Genomic DNA, 19,519 nt, shown 5'->3' on the forward strand with positions numbered 1-19,519 from the left:
TACCCCTTATCCTTAGACTGTGACCCCTGGTTCTGGACTCCCCTGCCATCGGGAACATCCTTCCTGCATCTAGTCTGTCTAGTCCTGTTAGAATTTTCTAAGTTTCAATGAGATCCCCTCTCATTCTTCTAAAATCTAGTGAATATAAGCCTAATCGACCCAATCTCTCCTCATACGTCATTCCTGCCATCCCAGGTATCAGCCTGGTGAATCGTTGCTGCACTCTCTCCATGGCAAGAACATCCTTCCTCAGATAAGGCGACCAAAACTGCACACAATACTCAAGGTGTGGTCTCACCAAGGCCCTGTACAACTACAGCAAGACATCCTTGCTCCTGTACGCAAATCCTCTCGCTATGAAGGCCAACATACCATTTGCCTTCTTAACCGCCTGCTGCACCTGCATGCTTACCTTCATAGAAACATAGAAGATAGGAGCAGGAGTAGGCCATTCGGCCCCTCAAGCCTGCTCCGCCATTCAATGAGACCATGGCTGATCATCCAAATTCAGTACCCTGTCCCTGCCTTCTCCCCATATCCCTTGATCCCTTTAGCCTTAAGAAATATATCTAACTCCTTCTTGACTATATTTAATGACTTGGCCTCAACTGCCTTCTGTGGTAGAGAATTCCACAGGTTCACCACGCTCTGGGTGAAGAAATTCCTCCTCATCTCTGTCCTAAATGGCCCTTCAGCGACTGGTGCACAAGGACACGCAGGTCTCGTTGCACTTCCCCTTTTCCCAATCTATTGTCGTTGCACTTCCCCTTTTCCCAATCTATTGCCGTTCAGATAATAATCTGTCTTCCTGTTTGGTCATGTATAGGCCAGACCAGGTAAAGATGGCAGATTTCCTTTCCTGAAGGACACTAGTGAACCAGACAGGTTTTTACGACAATCCGGTAGTTTCATGGTAGGATACTACCGCTTTAATTCCAGATTTATTTAATTAACTGAATTTAAATTCCCCAGCTGCTGTGGTGGGATTTGGCTATTTGAACTCGCGTCTCCAGATCATTAGTCCAGGCCTCTGGATTACTAGTCCAGTAACATAAAGTATATTACCGTACCCCTGTCTTAACATTTGTATGTGAAATTCCTTTGTCCCCAATTTTAAGAAAGTCATTAATTTGGTAAACTTTTCAGGCTGACGCTCCAGCACAGTACTGAGGGAGTGCTGTAGCTGCTGTCCTTCAGATGAGAAGTAGGGCCAGAATTTATTGTAGCTGGCGAATGAATGCCACCCGCCATTCGTTAGACTTTCCCTTGCCCATTAATTTCCATGATCTTTTGCGCTGTAAGTTGCTGCAAATTAGAGTTGGAAATGGTGCAGCACCCTCTACAGGGCATCTGGGGCCTGTGTGAACAGGGCAAGCAACTGTGTGTCTCCTTACCAATCTGATTGAAGAATTGCCAATGAACAGCACAGAGTCCGATCCAGGAAATGTCAGTTAGAACAGTGACTTCAATGTCAAATCAGGTATAGAAAGCTAAATAAAGGGAGGGCAAGAAAGATTGGATTAAGAGAGAGAAAAAAGAGATGGAAAGAAATTTTAAAAAATATATTATTGATTAAAAGAAAATCTCCAACAACAATTAAATGCTGAAACAATGAGACTCCTCACTTGTAGAGGATAATTTTCAGTCCCAAGTGGTTGTTTGGCAGTGATTAACATTTATCACGACATTAAAAAGGGTACTTAGACTGAAATGCACAAGCCCTAACTTTCTGTGTCGAGTTTAGTCCGCATCTACCGTGCAAATACAGGAACTTCACGACGCTCAATGCATTTCAATGGCGAGCCAGACAGCAAGATGCTGCCTTCGTGAAGTTAATGGCGGAGTGATGCATCCCGTACACCAGCTTCCAGAGTTTTGCGTTTAACCACGCATCTGCCCTCGCCTGAAGTTGCTGTGCAGTTTACAGGTAAATAATCATGAGCGCTGTTAACCTCACCACTATTTTGACAGTAAATTCTGGCCCATTAATTTGAGCTTCTATCTGCATGTACCAGTGGTTCAAAGTAAAGATCCCTGGCATAATTTGAAGAAGATTAGGAAGTTCTTCTGGTGTTCTGCCCATCATTCCTCCCTCAATTTACACCACCAAGAGACCAAATTAACTAATCAGTCATCTCATTGCCATTTGTGGGATCTTGCAAAGTACAAAATGGCTGCTGCATTTGCCTATATAACTGTCATCAAATAATGTAATGAAACAGTTCAAAGTAATTCATTATTCGTGAAGCAGTTTGAAACATTTCTGAGGGATATATCAACAAGCCATATAAATGCAAGTCTTTTTATGCAAATTTTACAGCATCGAAACAGGCCATTCAGCCCAACAGGTCTATGCCGATGTTTATGTTCCACACGATGAATTGAGGGTAAGGAATTCTGACTTGTTAATTTATAATACAAGCTGGCACAGTACAGAATCTCACCCCCAGATTCTGACAAAAGTGAATGATGGATTCATTATTGGATTTGCTTCTTCCTGATCACAGCACACACGGGGTTAAATCTGGTTATTGTAGGCTGCAGAGAATATGCATCCCAGTCTTGCATGCTATTATCGTTAATGTGCATCTGAATGTTCCTGTGGAACAAAAGGCTGGTTTAATATGATAATGTCTACTGAGTGCAGCATCATTAGTGTCCTCCTGACCAGAAATGTTGTTATAAATGGCAAAATACTGCAGATGCTGAAAATCTAAAATAAAAACAGAAAATACTGGAAACATTCAGCCCGTCAGGCAGCATCTGTGGAGAGAGGAAGGTAGGGTTAACGTTTCCGTTCGATGACCTTTCGTCAGAACCGTTGCGATGTAATGTCATTGACCTGAAACATTAACCCTAACAGATGCTGCCTGTCCTGCTGAGTGTTTCCCGAATCTTTATTATAGTGGTCTGCACAAGCATTGATTTCCTGCAATTGCAGATGAATCAAATGGACAAATTAATAGGTTGTCAGGAAGAAATCAAGCCATTCCATTCAGCTCTAATCATCTTTTGGGGTAGTTTACACTACATCTTTTTATAGCACTGTATCTGTGTGGTTAAATGCTACTTTGAATTCTGTGTGAATGTAGTCAAGAGAAATATCTGAGGGCTAATTGTCCTGACCTTTGGCCCCCATGGCTCATTTTAGTTCCCCAGGCACAAAGGTCAGGAAAAAAGAGTGGAGACCTGGACTACCAGCATCCACTCCTTGTACTCTGCCCTAGAATTTCTGGAGCTTTCCGGGAGGAGGTGGGTGGGTAGAGCTTGGCCTGTACCAATGGAACTGTGATAAAGACGCAGGGGAGGGCTGTTCCTGACCTCCTGGCTCATTTCCTTGTTCAACCACTTGCTGGGCACTCTTTTCCAGGGCACCCAGAAAAGAAGCCACTGTGGCCTGCCTCTGCACAGTTGCCAACCAGGACATCCCGCATGGGTCATGGGGCAGGCCAAAGATTTAAAGGTCGCCCTCCTCATAACTTTTTTAATCTTCCAGGAATTTGAAATTCAATCAGGACCTTCCGCCTGCCAGTCTCCAGCAGCAGCCAGAAGGTTCCAATGCTTGAGCCTGACAGACATCTGCAGACCTGAGAAGCCTGCGTCTTTGCCTCATTGTATTGCCCTTCCACTGGTGCTAGGTCTTGCTAGGAAATGGGTCTATACTAGGGATGCACCCTGGCCATATAAATGGCCTGAGAAAGCAAAGTGTGGTGTTCTTGGAGTTCAATAGGAACATCGCACTTTGTGTGCACTGTTGCTATTATAGAACTAGGTTTGGGGGTGTGGGAGTAGCAGGAAAATCTGCCCTCTTTTAATTCCATTTGCTCTGGGATTCTTTCAAAGAAATTTGGAGTAATATTTTAGCTGTATTGCAAAAAGAAGTCAGTCAGGCTAAGGCCATCAGAATATGAAGCTAATCAGACCATGTAAAATATCGTGACTGTATTTCATGGGTCATCTTTCTTTTGAGGGTTAGAGGAGGAGAAGCACCTTTGCTGTTTTGACATGGGAGGAAAATAGTACAGCTATTTTACAGTACTGTAAATGCATGGTTTGTAATGAGTACTGTTCAATTAGCTGCTTAATATTCAATAAATGTGTCCGTAGGTTTGTAGCCTGATCCATGGTGTGGTAGAGTGCATATTCACCCATGTTCTGAAGATAAGGAGTTTGATGGAATTTATATTCTTCTGTCGTCTGAAGATGAGATCACTTGGCAACAGATGATATATTCCAGTAAGTTGGACTACAGTGATAAGATTTCTCTATTTATTTGAGAACCCTTGTCATTGTACCCCAGGTCTCGCTACATTTACCTAGACATCATGCAGATAAAGGCGTATTCTGGTTCACAAGGTACGTGAAGTCCGCTTACAGAGTGGCCTGCAACACGGAATCCAAGAAAGTATTCAGCATAAAGACCTAAAAGTATTACAGCACACCTGTGCACAGCACTTGTCACAGTTTGTAACATTACATGAGTACCTTGATTGAATCACCGTCTATTCAGTATCTTTTAATTCACTGGCAGCCATGCACTATTAACCAATGCCTGTTGAAATGAATCATCTCAAACTGAAGCTACTCTGTAGTTCATGGATGTCACCACCAGAACTCATCAATGCATCCATGGGAGAACAGTGCAGTTTATTGTAAGTATGTCATTTGACAGCTTTGATTTGCTCCATGAACCAGTATGAGCTGAGTTTTGCTCTGCTCCCCACTGGCACAGATTTAGAGAGTCATAGCTCTAAAGCATCATGTAGAAATGAAACTGTTTGGTTCCGTTGCTCTGTACGGATATACTCTGACCAGATCTGGTGGAGATATTGCTGTTAACATTCAATATAAAATTGCTCCTCACAGCTGGGAGTGTTAGCCTGTGGAAGGCAGAAGGAGGTAAATATTTTATACATCTTAATGCATTCCACCTCAACAGCATTCTTTAAAAAAAAATAGAGGATCTGTTTTTTCACATTGTGCATTCTTTTATTAAAAATTAGAAGTAAGAACTTAACATTTGCCTTTGAGCATTAAATAGTAAACCTCATATGTAATAAAGTTGATGATTGTTATCTGTGTATCTGCATTAATGGCCTTTTGAATTAACACTGCTAAGTATACATACCCAACCATAAACAGTAATTTTAGTTCAGCTGATGGCACTGGATCAAGAAATGTGATTGAAGTATTTCAGTTTGGTCATGATCTCTGATGCAACGCTTTCGTTTTAGAGAGCTTCCAAATCCTCCTTTGTGTGAGATTTAAAAAAATGAATTATTGTGCCAGACCAAACTAAAGAATAATGTCAAGCAGTACTGGCGGAGACAGATGGACTTTGCCAGATTATAATGTGAAACAGGCTGGACCTCCGAATCCATGAGCTGTGCTTAGCTGTAAGTATCCATTCTGCACGGGGCTCTCGCTGATGCTCACATCTCTGGTACTACTGCGTAGTTGGGACGGTTTAACTTGACTCGAGGCGGCTTGTAAATATATGGTTACTGTGGCTTTAATCAGCAGTACATTTCAGTGTAAAACAGCAATCAATTGTTTTTTGTATCAACTCTTAACACAAACATTAAAAGCAGTGTTTTTAACGGTGTGGAATTTCTGTGCATTTGCAGGGTTCTGTTCTATTTCTCTCCCCATCTCCTCCTCCCCAATTTTCTCCTACTCTCCTGAGACCACTGACCCATGCTGGATAACCTGCCATAGGTGCCAGCTACTCTCCTGAGACCACTGACCCATGCTGGATAACCTGCCATAGGTGCCAGCTACTCTCCTGAGACCACTGACCCATACTGGATAACCTGCCACAGGTGCCAGCTACTCTCCTGAGACCACTGACCCATGCTGGATAACCTGCCATAGGTGCCAGCTACTCTCCAGTATTTTGCTCACATCTGAGCCATGACAGTGAATGTTGGCAGGCTATTTTAACATGGGTGGCATCACAACTGTGCCCGATCCTGCCCTCCCCTGACATCCGTACGCGCGGACTTGTAGCAGTAATTCTGTTTTGTGACGAGTGCTTTTCTTTTCCAGAGTTATTGAAGATGATTTGGTCGGAAGTCGGTTTTAGGGAGCTGATGCCACAATGAAGACATACACACATGGAGTACCAGCCGTATTTTTCCTAAATTTGTTCTGCTCCCTATTGGCACACACTGTAAATGAAAAATCTGGTGGTAGCATCCACTATATGAATGGGAATTATGATGGTCACCCCATGCTGTACTTCGGTAAAGGAGATGTCGAGGATCTGCGGCTCAAGGCGAAAAGTACCCACCAGCACATTGCAAACAGGATTCGGGACGCAGTACAGATCATGCTATCAAGTCCAAGGGAATACCTGCCTCCCTGGGATCCTAAACATTTTAGTGCCCGCTGGAATGAAATCTATGGCAACAACCTGGGAGTACTGGCTATGTTCTGTGTACTGTTTCCTGAAAGAACAGATGCTGTGGCGTTTGCCATGGACTACATGGCGAGGATGGCATCTCAGCCTAGTTGGTAGATTTTTGTCTTGTTTTTCTAAAGCATGTGTTTTTACCTTTTAGGGAGCTGCTTAATTGTTATCTATAAATGCACAAGCGCAAATGTGAAGCTCGGCTTTAGTAGCGTTTGACCTGCTGTAACAGTGCACTCTCAGAATTTTATTCCTACATAGTAGAAAAAAAATCAGCATTATCAAAATGGGGTAATAGTTTTGAGTAGACATCAGTATATTTTTTATTCACATATTTAAAGTTTTCTTCGATAAATCAGAATTCATAGAATCATAGAAAGTTACAGCACGGAAGGAGGCCATTTCGGCCCATCGTGTCCGCGCCGGCCAACAAAAAGCTATCCAGCCTAATCCAGCTCTTGATCCATAGCCCTGCAGGTTAGAGCATCCTAAGTGCACAGCCAAGTACTTTTTAAAATGTGGTTAGGGTTTCTGCCTCTACCACCCTTTCAGGCAGTGAGTTCCAGACCACCACAACCGTCTGAGTGAAGACATTTCCCCACAAATCCCCCTCTAAACCTTCCACCAATTACTTTAAATCTGTGCCCCCTGGTTTTTGACCCCTCTGCTAAGGGAAATAGGTCCTTTCTATCCACTTTATCTATTGCCACAAGTCATTCTTCACTGGGAAGGTAGGCAGATGGATTAGGCCTCATGATGCTAATATCATTTTGCCAAACCTCCAGGGTTGTTCTGGAGTGTACGGGTATTAAAGATCAATCTCCAGATCAATGCTGTGAGCAAATTGGGAGAAAAATCTTTGGGGCATTAAAAAAATGTTTTTTTTAATTTACTTTGAACACTTTTCTGTATTAGTTATAAAAATCTTTGAGATGAGAGAAAAAAGTTGTTTGACTGACAAGTCAAGAATCAGCTAATCGGGTAATGAAGTGTCAGTTCTCTTTCCAGTTGGTGTGGGGAAGACTGTGCCAGGAGGAGGGACATGTTGGGAGACTAATGGTGGGATGGTTGGCGGTGGGAGGTCATGTGATGAAACCTCCAGGAATATGTTCAACCAGATTTCGATACCAAGATAACTCACCTACTCTTCAAATAGTGCCATCTTTGATAACCACCTGAACAGGCAGACAGGGCCATATTTTAATATTGCATCTGAAAGACAGCACCTTTAACAATATACAGGAAACTTTGTGATATCCGGCACCGACGGGACCGAGCTGTTGCCGTCCCATCAAAACTGCCGGACAAACCAGCGCTAATGTTGAAACATACGGAGCTTTTGAGCTCCGTATCTGGCAACAAACCCTGCTTCTAAACAGTCGGCCGTACCTTGCAAGCATCTCTGTAGCTTAGCAACAGCTTCAGCGAGACCTTGCAGAGCCTGACTGGTGAAAAAAAGCAACGAGAAGAAAAAACCTAACGATTTCTGCCAGTGATACGAGCATTCCGGACAGTTAACCTCCGGATAAACCAAAGTTTCCTGTATAAGATAGTAAATGCTGCATAAAAGTAAATCTGAAATACTACCTTAAGTTAAATCATGGCACTAGGACAATGGGGGAATGGGGTATTGCACTGAAGTATTAAGCTAGGTTATGTTTTAAAGTCCTTGAAGTGGGGCTCGAACTCGTGGCCTTCTGGTTCAGAAGTAAGAGTGCTATCACCGGACCAGGCTGCTAGTTTTATTATTGATGGCAGTCATGGCTTCAGCATCAGTGTGGTAAAGTAAATTATTTCACTGGCTGTGTCAAGACCCACTTGAAGAGAGAAAGGAGAGTTTGGAATACCCCAGTTGCTGGCTGCTGTGTTTTTTTTAGACATTGCTGACATTTGCCATTCCTCCATGGTATACTATAGATTGAAAGCAAAGTCAAAAGGCACAGTTTCTACCTCCAACTCTCAGAAGCATGTTGATAGTAGGGTTTTGTTCAGATCAAGCTTTAAATATTTGTGATGTTTTTATGGGAGCAGAATCATGTTTTCATTCAGATTTTATTGGTTGCTATAAATGAGCTATTAATGGACTGGAAAATAAGATAGTAAATGCTGCATAAAAGTAAATCTGAAATACTACCTTAAGTTAAATCATGGCACTAGGACAATGGGGGAACGGGGTAAGATTATTGAAAGGTAAATTTAGGAAGTTCTTGTGGAATGGTCATCTGGGTAGTGTAATAGAGACAAAAACCCTGCAGTTATTCAAGAAGCAGTTGAATGCTAGGATGGACGATGGAGTTCTCGACTTGTTCTAGAATGAAATAAGATGGGCCAAATGGCTTTCCTGATCCTTAATCTATTTTGAGAGTATCTACTGCCTCAGTGTGGTATTGTCAGTTTAGACCAGTTGGCCTGTACCTTGTACTGTAATTACTAATCGGTGTCAAATTATTGTTCGTTTCATGCTGTAAACTAAATGTAAAATTAGGAATTAGAATGACCCCCCCCCCCCCCCAAACTCATTTCATTCAGGATCTGTGTAGCTGGCAGAAGTTAGATACTTCCATCTAATCAAGTCCGAGTTTAAGATGAACCTAGTTTATATAAATGAATGAAAGAACATACTCCGACTCACTGCAACAAACAGTCCTCTTCATTTGTTTAATTGCTTAGGTTTAGTGTATCTGAGTTGTAAAGCCCAGATATATAGAAAATGTATTAGATGGTGCACACAAAGCCTATTCACTATAAATACAAAGGATTATAAGTGACAATCAGTGTACATCTTTGAAAGTATCTGATGTATTTCTGACTAGTTTCTTTATTATAGAAGCAAGTATAATGCAAACACTCTTGTCGAACAGCCAGGGATCTTATATTGGGACATCAATGTTTCCTGTGCAACCTGTATAGACAGTCCAGCACTCTGTCCTTACATTTAAGAATAATGTAGGCGGCTGGCACTTGGCTGCCAGAGTGGGAGGTGCTGGTTTGCCATGTGTGTTGCCGTGCCATTTTCTACTCAGTTTGGCAGATGGCCATGAGCTGAATTTCAGTTTTGGTGAAGAGAAAAAATAAAAGACCTGTCCTGATTTAGCTCGTGAGCTTTTTCCTCAAAGGAAGGGAGAAGAGGACAATATATAATCGTTACATTCTGAGACAGCTACATGAGTCCTTCCCTCCTTTCAAGAAATATTTCTCTTCCCCACTCCCATCAACTGGTGAGAAATTGCCAAGTTTAGTCTGTGTTTAGAGTGAAGCTGTGGCCTAAATGTTCATATAAAGGAACTAAATGTAATAAATATTTTACTTCAATGAACTTATAAACTGAACTTATCACAAAAATGCATCCATATGACTCTCCTATTTCTTGTTTTACTTCCTATTCTGTGCTGTAGGTGCACCTTTGGATTCCCCCAATAACTCAACTAATGAAGGCAGTGACTGAACCCTATAGACTAGAAAAGTGCCAGGTTTGATCAATATCTGGCAGTACGGGTGCTACAACTGGCCTCGGTACTCTTGGGGTGGGGGGTGGAATGGCCAGGGTTACTGGTCCAGATTTCCAGCAGGATTGCTGGATAGCAGAGTATGCATGTGTGGATATTGAGCGAGCTTGCGCATGACTGTAATGTCCCATGTAGTCAAATAGTTGGTGGCTTTCATTGTTCAGACTCTCATATGAAGAGGGTGGCCAAGACTTGTGCAACAGTGACCCAGTGAAGTGTCAACACCTTCAAGGGAGGGGGGAAATAATTGGAAGTAGAGCAATGTTCAGTAAATGATCTGTTTACATTATTTAAAATGTGCAGCATCTTCACGAAAAATGATTGATTGGCAATGTTGTTCTTCATTATTTCCAAGTTCACAGCACAACAATGACATAAATTACACTGAAGGGCATCATTGCATGACTTGCTCCTGACGTCTTCTGACAAAAACAATGTAAAGCTCTTTTACTCGTCTCTGGCCCCCAACCAAAATAAATGCAATTTTTCTGGGAAGACAGTGCCTTTCAAAACTCATTTGAACCTTTTCTTGCAATGCAAGAGCTAATTAGAACAGAGAAAATTGAATTGTGTTTTAGAACAAGCCTTATGCTTTCCAGACACACTGTGATAGCAGAATAAATTTGATCCATCTGTAAGACAAAGCAGATATTAATGGCATTTTTCATGTAATTCAGAGCCAAGTACTTTGTTTGCCAGTGTAAAAGCAGATTGAATTCCTTCTAGGTTGTCTGAAGCTTTTATTGGTATCTTTAGTAAAATCAATGAAACACTCTGTCTAGGTTAATTCTGTAACATTACACTGGTGCAATTCAGCAGATATTGTTAAAGGAGACGGTAGCTGTGCCCACGATTTCGTAAGCGCCGACATGAGTTCCGCATGGTGTAGTGCCTCCCTGGTGCCAGGGTAAAGGACATCACTGAGCGAGTGCAGAACATTTTGAGGGGGTGAAGGGGAACAGCCAGAAATTGTGGTCCATGTGGGAACCAATGACTGGAAGGGAAAGGGTTGAGGCCCTGCAGTCAGTGTTTCAGGATCTAGGGTGGGAGTTAAAAAGCTAGACCTCAAAGGCAGTAATTTCTGGATTACTCCCAGTACCACGCGCTAGTGAGTATAGGAATAGTAGGATAAAAGAGTTAACGCATAGCTGGAGAAATGGTGCAAGATGGAGGGCTTCAGATTCCTGGGGCATTGGGACCAGTTCTGCGGGACTCACGTCGGCGGTTACGGAATCATGGAGGGACCTGTTCAAGTTTCATGGGTTGCACCTCAACTGAGCTGGGACCAATGTCCTCGCTGGAAGGTTAACTAGTACTGGTGGTGAGGGTTTAAACTAATTTGGCAGAGTGGTGGGCACCAGGATGAAACATTAGAGAGAAGAAACAAGGTTCACAGAGGACTGGGAGAGGTATATAGCACTACAGTAATGAATAGGAGGGATCAGACAGGGCAAATGCGAAGCAGTCTTAGATGGGTTTGTAGTATACATATACATAAATGCACAGAGCATGGTAAATAAGTTTGGTGAGCTGCAGGCACAACTCGCCACATGGGACTATGATATAATGGCAATAACAGACCTGGCTCAAAGAAGGGGAGGATTGGGAACTTAATATTTCTGGCTTCAAGGTATTCAGGAAATATAGTGGGGGAGGGGCGGGTAACAGTATTGATCAAAGAAACTATTATAGCATTGGAGAGGGATGATGTAGTTGAGGGGCCAAAGTCAGAGGCCCGGAATTTCTGATCGGAGGCTTCCTGCGGGCGGATGCCTCCGATCTGGAAAAAATCTACCAGCTGGCTCCGTAGGTCCCGACACTTCCGCTCCTGGGCCTCTCCTGGTGCGTGCGCGCGCAGAGGCCCAGGTATGCCAGGGGTGCAGGCAGTTCGCAAGCGTCCCTGGGATCACGTGGGCCATGGGGAACCAATCAAAGAAGGGAATCCTCATTCACATTTTTGATAGGTCGCTCCGCGTAGACCTGTCAAAAGTATGAATGGGGATCACTCAAAAAACACACAAACAGTAAATATGTTTTTTTTAAATCACGTATTTAAAATGAGTTAAAATTGCATTAAATTAAATATTTTAAACACATTTAATTTATTGAAAAAAATAAAGTTTTTTACCGGGCTAAAAATAAACTTACCTTTTTTAAAAGTATTTTTTTAAATTATAAATGAGTGAAATTTTTTTTAGTTTTTACTTTTTTAAACTCTTATACTGGTAAAAGCAGGCCTTATGCCTGCTTTTACCAGGCGTAAGCTTTTTAAAGGTTTTGAGCAGGCGGAGGTTGTGCAGAAAGCAGAACTCTCCACCCGCAGAGGCTCTTCTCCCAGGCAGGCGGAGGATCTGTCAAGAGGATTCTTGACAGATTGGAAGTGCCGGTTTTCAGTGCATGTGCTTCACATGCCTGAAACCGGCACTTGCATAGCCCCTACGGGTGTGTACACAGCTTGTACGCACCCGTGGGGGTCGGATAATACAGACCAAAGTCTATTTGGTTAGAATTAAGGAACAATAGTGGAGCTATTATGCTACTGAGGGTCCACTATCGGCCAATGGTTCTCAAACCATTTTGGTTGAAGGACCCCTTTTCAAATGGATTGGTAATGATGGACCCCCCCCCCCCCATTGAAATTATAATACTCATAATATGAAAGTGCTGCATGTAAAGAGTATTTTAATAATGCTTTTAAGAAAACAGTGATTTACTTACAGTTAACAGTGAGATGGGTGTGCCTGCTTCTCACTGCAGAATCTGTCTATCCTTGGTGTGATGTTTGACAATGACACTCGTAAATCATTCTCCACTCCCACATGGGACCTGTACTTAGTCTTCATTGCTGCCATAACAGAAAATGATATTTCACAATTGTATCTAGTGCAAGGGGCTATGTGTATTCTAATTTTAGAACATAATATATTCTAATTTTAATTAATATAGAATTAATTTATTAATATATGTACTAATAAAAGGGGCTGTGAAATTGTGACTAATGTCTGGCTGCCAGCACAGTCAGTTCCTGTCAAAGGCAGAGCCTATTTTTTCACATCCTTCTTTAGCTATTAAGGATAGTCAGAGAGCAGAGATTTGCACTGAAATATTGGCTTTGGCAGCATGCTCATCTGTCGCAACCCATTTATTACTGTAAAATTTCCAAATCCTCCAATTATGCCTTCTCTATTCTGCCCGCCTGTGCTAGACTCTTAGTTGCTTCTCCTCAGCAACAAGTCGGCACCTGAATGTAGACATTGTTCACAGGAAGCTTGGATGGAGAGTGCGGGGAGGGAGGTGGTGATTAACTGCCAATTCGCCGCCTCTTTCCCGAGCCGGGGTGAATGGTTTGGCTAGGGTCTGCAGGCACCGATCCGAAAAGTCAGAAGGTGTAAAATTGGCAACCTCATTTTTATTAAGAGATTTGGAGGTGGGTTTCTCTTTTAATGATGAGCAGGGGAGTGCCTGTATATCTCCATAATAATTAATGCCCCGCTAATAAAATCAAAGAATTGCCAGTTTCAAAGCCACACACACAACTGGGGAGCTGTGAATTGTAGAGTCAGTATGCTCAATCCACTGAATAAGGTGGGACTGTAAACTGAGCCGACTGCTACTCTCATTATTTCACGGACCCCCTGAAAAGTCTTTCCAGACCCCCAGGGGTCCGCAGACCCTAGTTTGAGAACCACTGCTATAGGCCACCAAATAGTGGGAAGGAGATAGAGGAGCAAATTTGCAAGCAACTTACAGAAAGATGCAAGAACTGGAGAGTAGTGATAATGGGAGACTTCAATTATCCTAACATGGACTAGGATAGTAACCGTGTAAACAAATACTAATCTTAGCTCCTGGTCTGCCTTGCCAATTGTTGGATAATTCCTTCCTTACCCTTTTAACACATTCGTACAACTAGAGACAATAATATGTTTGATAACTACTTTACTTATTACCGACAAATCATTAATCTTAAACATCCTAATCAACCATACAGAATAGCACACATTAGATCAAAACTTACTCTGTAGATTTAATGAGAAATCATGAAGATGGCTTCTCCAAGTCTCCCAGGGTTTCTCTCCTTTTCTTCTTTCTCCAAGTAAAACATGGCATCTGTCTTGTACTGTTTTAGTTTATGGTTTCTGTGAATGCAACCCTTGCCTCATATTTAACAACTACCCATTTGTTTCAATTAGTTTACCAAACACAGATGAGAGGCCTCATTCATATGCTTTTCACACCAGAGTGTTACTTATTTATTGCCCCTCTAAACCGTCCTCTGATGTAAACAATCCTCTGATGTAGGGACTCGTGGCACCACCTGCTGTGATAAAAGCCTGTGTTTCAAAAGCTTCTCTATCAGCAGTTTTGAGAAGGGCTTTTGAAAATGTGATTTAAACAAATCCTTTCCATATTATAGTTTTGTCTCTATTAAAACAAAAGCAATGGCCCAGAAATTCGTGTCGGGGGCTTCCCGCGGGTGCAAGCCCCCGACCTACACTTAACTAGCGCGCCGGCAGTTGAGGCCTGGGCCTGCGTGGATTTCCTCTGTGTGGCCCGGTCCAGCTCCCGGCGCGCTGTGCTTGCGTGATCCAGCGGCGTAGTTAGTGCGATGTGTCCGCTGGGATCACGTGAGCACTGGGCAACCAATCGGAGGAGGGAAAAGCCCATTCATGAGATTGACAGAAAGAACTGTCAAACTAATGAAAACTCCGGCCCCCAAAACAGTACTTACCCTTCAAATAAATATTTTTTAAAATCACACTTTTTAAATAAACTATAAATAACATTAAATAACTATTTTAAACAATAATTTAAATTTTTGAAAAAAATAATTTTATAAAAAGGGGCTAAAAATACACTTGCCTTACTTTAAAGTATTTAAAAATAATAAACCTGTGGAAAAGGAAGTTCAACGCGCACGCGCAGACTCCCGCGCGCACGCGTTCGACCTCTGAACCCCTTCGTTCAGAGGATCGGAAATGCCGGTTTCCCGCGCATGCGTAGTGCATGCAAGAAACCGGCACTTCCATCGGGTCCACGCATGAGTACTCCGTGCTTACTCACGCGTTGGGACCCGAATTTCTGGGCCAATGTAAAACATATTGATTCTCTTACAATGGGGAAAGAGCAGAGGAGTGGGATTATTTGGATAGCTCTACTAAACAGCTGGTACAGGCACGATAGGCTGAATGGCCTCCTTCTGTGCTGTTATTATTCTATGATGGTATTTACAGATTACCGGTTTAGGTTTTATCTTTAATAAAAAATATTCAGCCTGGTTGCTGCTTGAAATTTCGGGTCTGCTGCAGATGCCTTCTTGAATTTATTGGCATCAGTCACTCCCCATAAGCGTATTTCACATTACTTACAGTGCATGTCAACTCTGGAAGGTATCTACTTATACAATAGCTAAAGCCAAGAGATGTAACAATGACATATGAACTGGATATCATGTCTTTCATACATGCCCTTGTGCGTACTAATTAAATGTTTCAGTAGTTGGACTGTTTATAGGTCAGTGAGATGAAGCCAGAAAGAGTCATTGAGATGTTTTATTTCTCAGACAGTGAGTGAACATACAGAGCAGCAGTTATGATCGGACTCACTTAACTCAATCAATGCGACTTGTCTTCATATAATAATACAAAATGATGAATGCACTACACTTCCCACGTTAGTGAGTTGTTTTGCTTGATTTAAACAAAATAACTTCCAACCACCCTGACTCAATGTGCGTTTCTGTCCCTATTTTATCTCCCTGTGTTCACAATTGGAGAGGAGGGCCTAGACCAGATAACCACAGCCGAGCACCAAGATCAGGCACTTCCCAATGCAATGGGTGTGAGGTATTTATTGATTTATAGAGACAGGCTGACATTGCTTAGTATTTTCAGTCTTTGGGGAAACAACTTCAACAAGTAGTTAGCTTATTTGCATTTTACCCACCTTACATAGTGCTTTTTTAAAGTTGAGTGAAGCCCCACACTTTTTTAAATACAACTCTTTTCATAAGAACAGAATAAATAAGAGCAGGTGTAGGCCATATGGCCGCTCGAGCCTGTTCCGCCATTCAATAAGATCATGGCTGATCATCGACCTCAACTCCACTTTCCCGCCCGATCTCCATATCCCTTGATTCCCCTAGAGTCCAAAAATCTATTTATCTCAGCCTTGAATATCCTCAAAGACTCAGCATCCACAGCCCTCTGGGGCAGAGAATTCCAAAGATTCACAACCCTCTGAGTGAAGAAATTCCTCTTCATCTCGGTCTTAAATGGCCTACCCCTTATCCTCAGACTATGCCCCCTAGTTCTCGACACTCCAGCCAGGGGAAACAATCTCTCAGCATTTACCCTGTCAATCCCCTTCAGAATCTTGTATGTTTCAATGAGATCACCTCTCATTCTTCTAAACTGCAGAGCGTATAGGCCCATTCTACACAATCTCTCATCATAGGACAGCCCTCTCATCCCAGGAATCAATCTAGTGAACCTTTGTTGCACCGCCTCCAAGGCAAGTATATTCTTCCTTGGATAAGGAGACCAAAACTGTGCACAGTACTCCAGGTGTGATCTCACCAAGGCCTTGTACAATTGTAGCAAGACTTCCTTACTCTTATACTCCAACCCCCTTTCAATAAAGGCCAACATGCCAGTTACCTTCCTTATTGCTTGCTGTACCTGCATGCTAGCTTTCTGTGTTTACTTGCACGAGGACACCCAAATCTCTCTGAACACCAACATTTAAAAGTTTCTCACCAATTAAAAAATATTCTGCTTTTCTATTCCTACCAGTGAATAACCTCACATTTCCCTACATTATACTCCACCTGCCACCTTACTGCCCACTCAATTAGTCTATCGATATCCCTTTGCAGACTCTTTGGGCTGGATTTTCATTGGGCCGTGGAGTTGGGATTGGAGGCATGTGGGGGGTTAAAATCCCAAAATCAGGGGTCCCGACCCCATCCCACACCCAACCCCCCTCCATGCCAGTTTCAAAGGAGGCGGGAACCCGCCCCGCACTGGGACCCGCCTACCCGAGGCGAGAAGGGATTAGTGTCAATTAACTGCCTGTTAACAGGCAGTTTTTAGCTTAATCCCTATTTTTAATGCTGAAGTGTGGGATTCCCGACGGCTCCAAACCACGCCAAGTTTGCGAGGCGGGCCGTCGGGTTGAAGGACTTGATGTGTGCATGAGTGCAAAGGTAAGTGTTTAAAGAAACTTAAATTACCTTTTCAGCCTTCCTTCCTTTAGGTCTCTGGAGTCCCTCATCTCACCGGCACAGAAAGCAGAATGGCTGCGAACTGTCAAAAGTGACAGCCTTCAGCTTTCTGTGCAGGAGAGATTTCTAACTGAGTCTGTGGAGAAAGACTCAGGTTAGAAGCAAGACTGTTAGTGTTTGACAGCTTCAAACAGCTGTGAAACGCTGATATTTCATCTGTCAATACCTCTTGACAGATGAAATTTCAGTCTGTGATATCACCTGTTGCTAGGTGGCCCTTAATTGGCCTGCTGAGCCCGCTGGGTGGGCTCAACAAGGTCAATCAAGTTAAAATTGCATGGATTGGCCACATCTCGATGGAGGTGGAACTACAACCCGAAAGTTGTAGTCCCGCCTCCTACCCGACTCCTGAATGAAAATCCAGCCCTTTGTGTTCTCCTCACAGCTTACTGTCCCACCTAGCTTTGTATCATCCGCAAACTTGGATACATTACACTCGGTCCCTTCATCTAGATCATTAATATAGATTGTAAATAGCTGAGGCCCTAGCACTGATCTTTGCGGTACCCCACTAGTAACAGCCTGCCAATCTGAAAAAGACCCGTTTATCCCTACTCTGTTTTCTGTCCATTATCCTCTATCCATGCTACTATATTATCCCCAACCCGTGAGCCCTTATCTTGTGTAATAACCTTTTATGTGGCACCTTATTGAATGCCTTTTGGAAATCCAAATATACTACATTCACTGGTTCCCCTTTATCTACCCTGCTAGTTACATCTTCAAAAACCATGTTGACTGCCTAATCATGTTATGATTTTCTAAGTGCCCTGATACCACTTTCTTAATGATGGATTCCAGCATTTTCCTGATGACTGATATCAGGCTAACTGGTCTGTAGTTCCCTGTTTTCTCTCTCCCTCCTTTCTTGAATAGTGGTGGTAAATTTGATACCTTCCAATCCGCTGGGACCATTCTAGAATTGAGGGAATTTTGGAAGATTAAAACCAATGCATCCACTATCTCTGCAGCCACCTCTTTTAGAACCCTAGGATGTAGGCCGTCGGGTCCAGGGGATTTGTCGACTTTTAGTACCATTCGTTTCTCTAGTACTTTTTCTCTATATTAATTACGTTAAGTTCCTCGCCCTCATTAAACCCTTGGTTCCCCACCATTTTTGGCATGCTTTTTGTGTCTTCTACTATGAAGACAAATACAAAATATTTGTTTTAACATTTCTGCCATTTCCTTATCCCCAGAATAATTTATCCTATCTCAGCCTCTAAGGGACCAACGTTTACTTTTGCTACTCTCTTGTTACATACTTGTAGAAGCACTTACAATCTGATTTTATATTTCTTGCTAGTTTTCTCTCATTCTATTTTTTTCCCTTTTTATCAATGTTTTGGTCATCCTTTGCTGGCTTCTGAAACTCTCCCAATCCTCAGGCTTACTACTATTCTTCGCAACATTATAAGCTTCTTGTTTCAACCTAATGCTATCCTTAACTTCTTTAGTTAGCCACAGATGGATCACTTTTCCCGTGCAGTTTTCCAAATCCTTTCTGTGGAGAAATGGTCAAAAATCTCAATGTGACAATGCTGTTCATGCCATTCAGGAAGGGGTGTAGTGGAGCCAATGTGCTGGGGTGACATGAACTAGGAGGGTTCCAATTGAGTGTGTCTGCTCCATAATAGTGTTGTTTTTGCAAACTGATCGCGGGTGCTGTGTTCCCCTTTTGGTCTCTTTCAGTATTTGCAGTTTGAGCAAATACTCGGCACAAACCAAAAGAAAAAAGAGACTTCTGATGACACCAGTGCTAACCCCGTCCGTGTGCATCTGCCCACTTGTCCACTGAAGAAACTGGCTGGTATGTGGGACTCCCATCAGTTAGCTGGGTCATAAGTGGACTAAACATCAACACCTCATCACAAGAGGAAGTTGACCAGAAAAACAGTGACAAAAGAAAGAACTTGCACTTATAGAATGCTTTTCACAACCTCAGAATGTCCCAAGATGCTTTACAGCCAATTAATTACTTTTGAATTCACTGTTTTTATGTAGGAAGATGTCAGTTACCCCAGAATACTAGAAACATGGCTACGGTTATGAACTTTGGCTCAGTAGAAAGCAGAACTGTGGAGTAGTGAGGGAAGCTGTCTGACCCTAGCCAGACCAACTACACTACAGTATTGGCAGCTATGACTAAGACAAGTAAGTTGCAGCTGATGCTCAGTTTTAAATGGAAATCCCCATTACATGAAAAATTATCCTCTAGTCGCTAGCCAAGTAAATATTTAAATTTGGATGCCTTTAGACCTATAATGGTTTAAGGAATTCTGCACAAATGACGGACACTTAATCCTGTGCAGGCCC

At 42.5% G+C, this 19,519-nt stretch overlaps 1 protein-coding gene across 2 annotated transcripts in view; it reads left to right on the forward strand.

Moving 5' to 3' along the window:
* The window catches only part of dse (dermatan sulfate epimerase), a 104,904-nt gene that overhangs the window by 39,225 nt on the left and 46,160 nt on the right, over positions 1–19,519 (forward strand). Inside the window, exons 1-2 of one of the 2 annotated variants that reach the window (XM_085997364.1) lie at positions 2,206–5,396; positions 6,049–6,516. In XM_085997364.1, the coding sequence (XP_085853490.1) occupies positions 6,101–6,516 (416 nt within the window). In that variant the 5' untranslated portion in view covers positions 2,206–5,396; positions 6,049–6,100. Of the gene's footprint in view, positions 1–2,205; positions 5,397–6,048; positions 6,517–19,519 lie in introns of those variants that run through there. The other variant, XM_085997363.1, reaches the window with a different exon arrangement.

The sequence above is a fragment of the Somniosus microcephalus genome, chromosome 9 (assembly GCF_052327205.1).
Source record: "Somniosus microcephalus isolate GS21.2 chromosome 9, FLI_Smic_1.0, whole genome shotgun sequence".
NCBI classification, from domain to species: domain Eukaryota; kingdom Metazoa; phylum Chordata; class Chondrichthyes; order Squaliformes; family Somniosidae; genus Somniosus; species Somniosus microcephalus.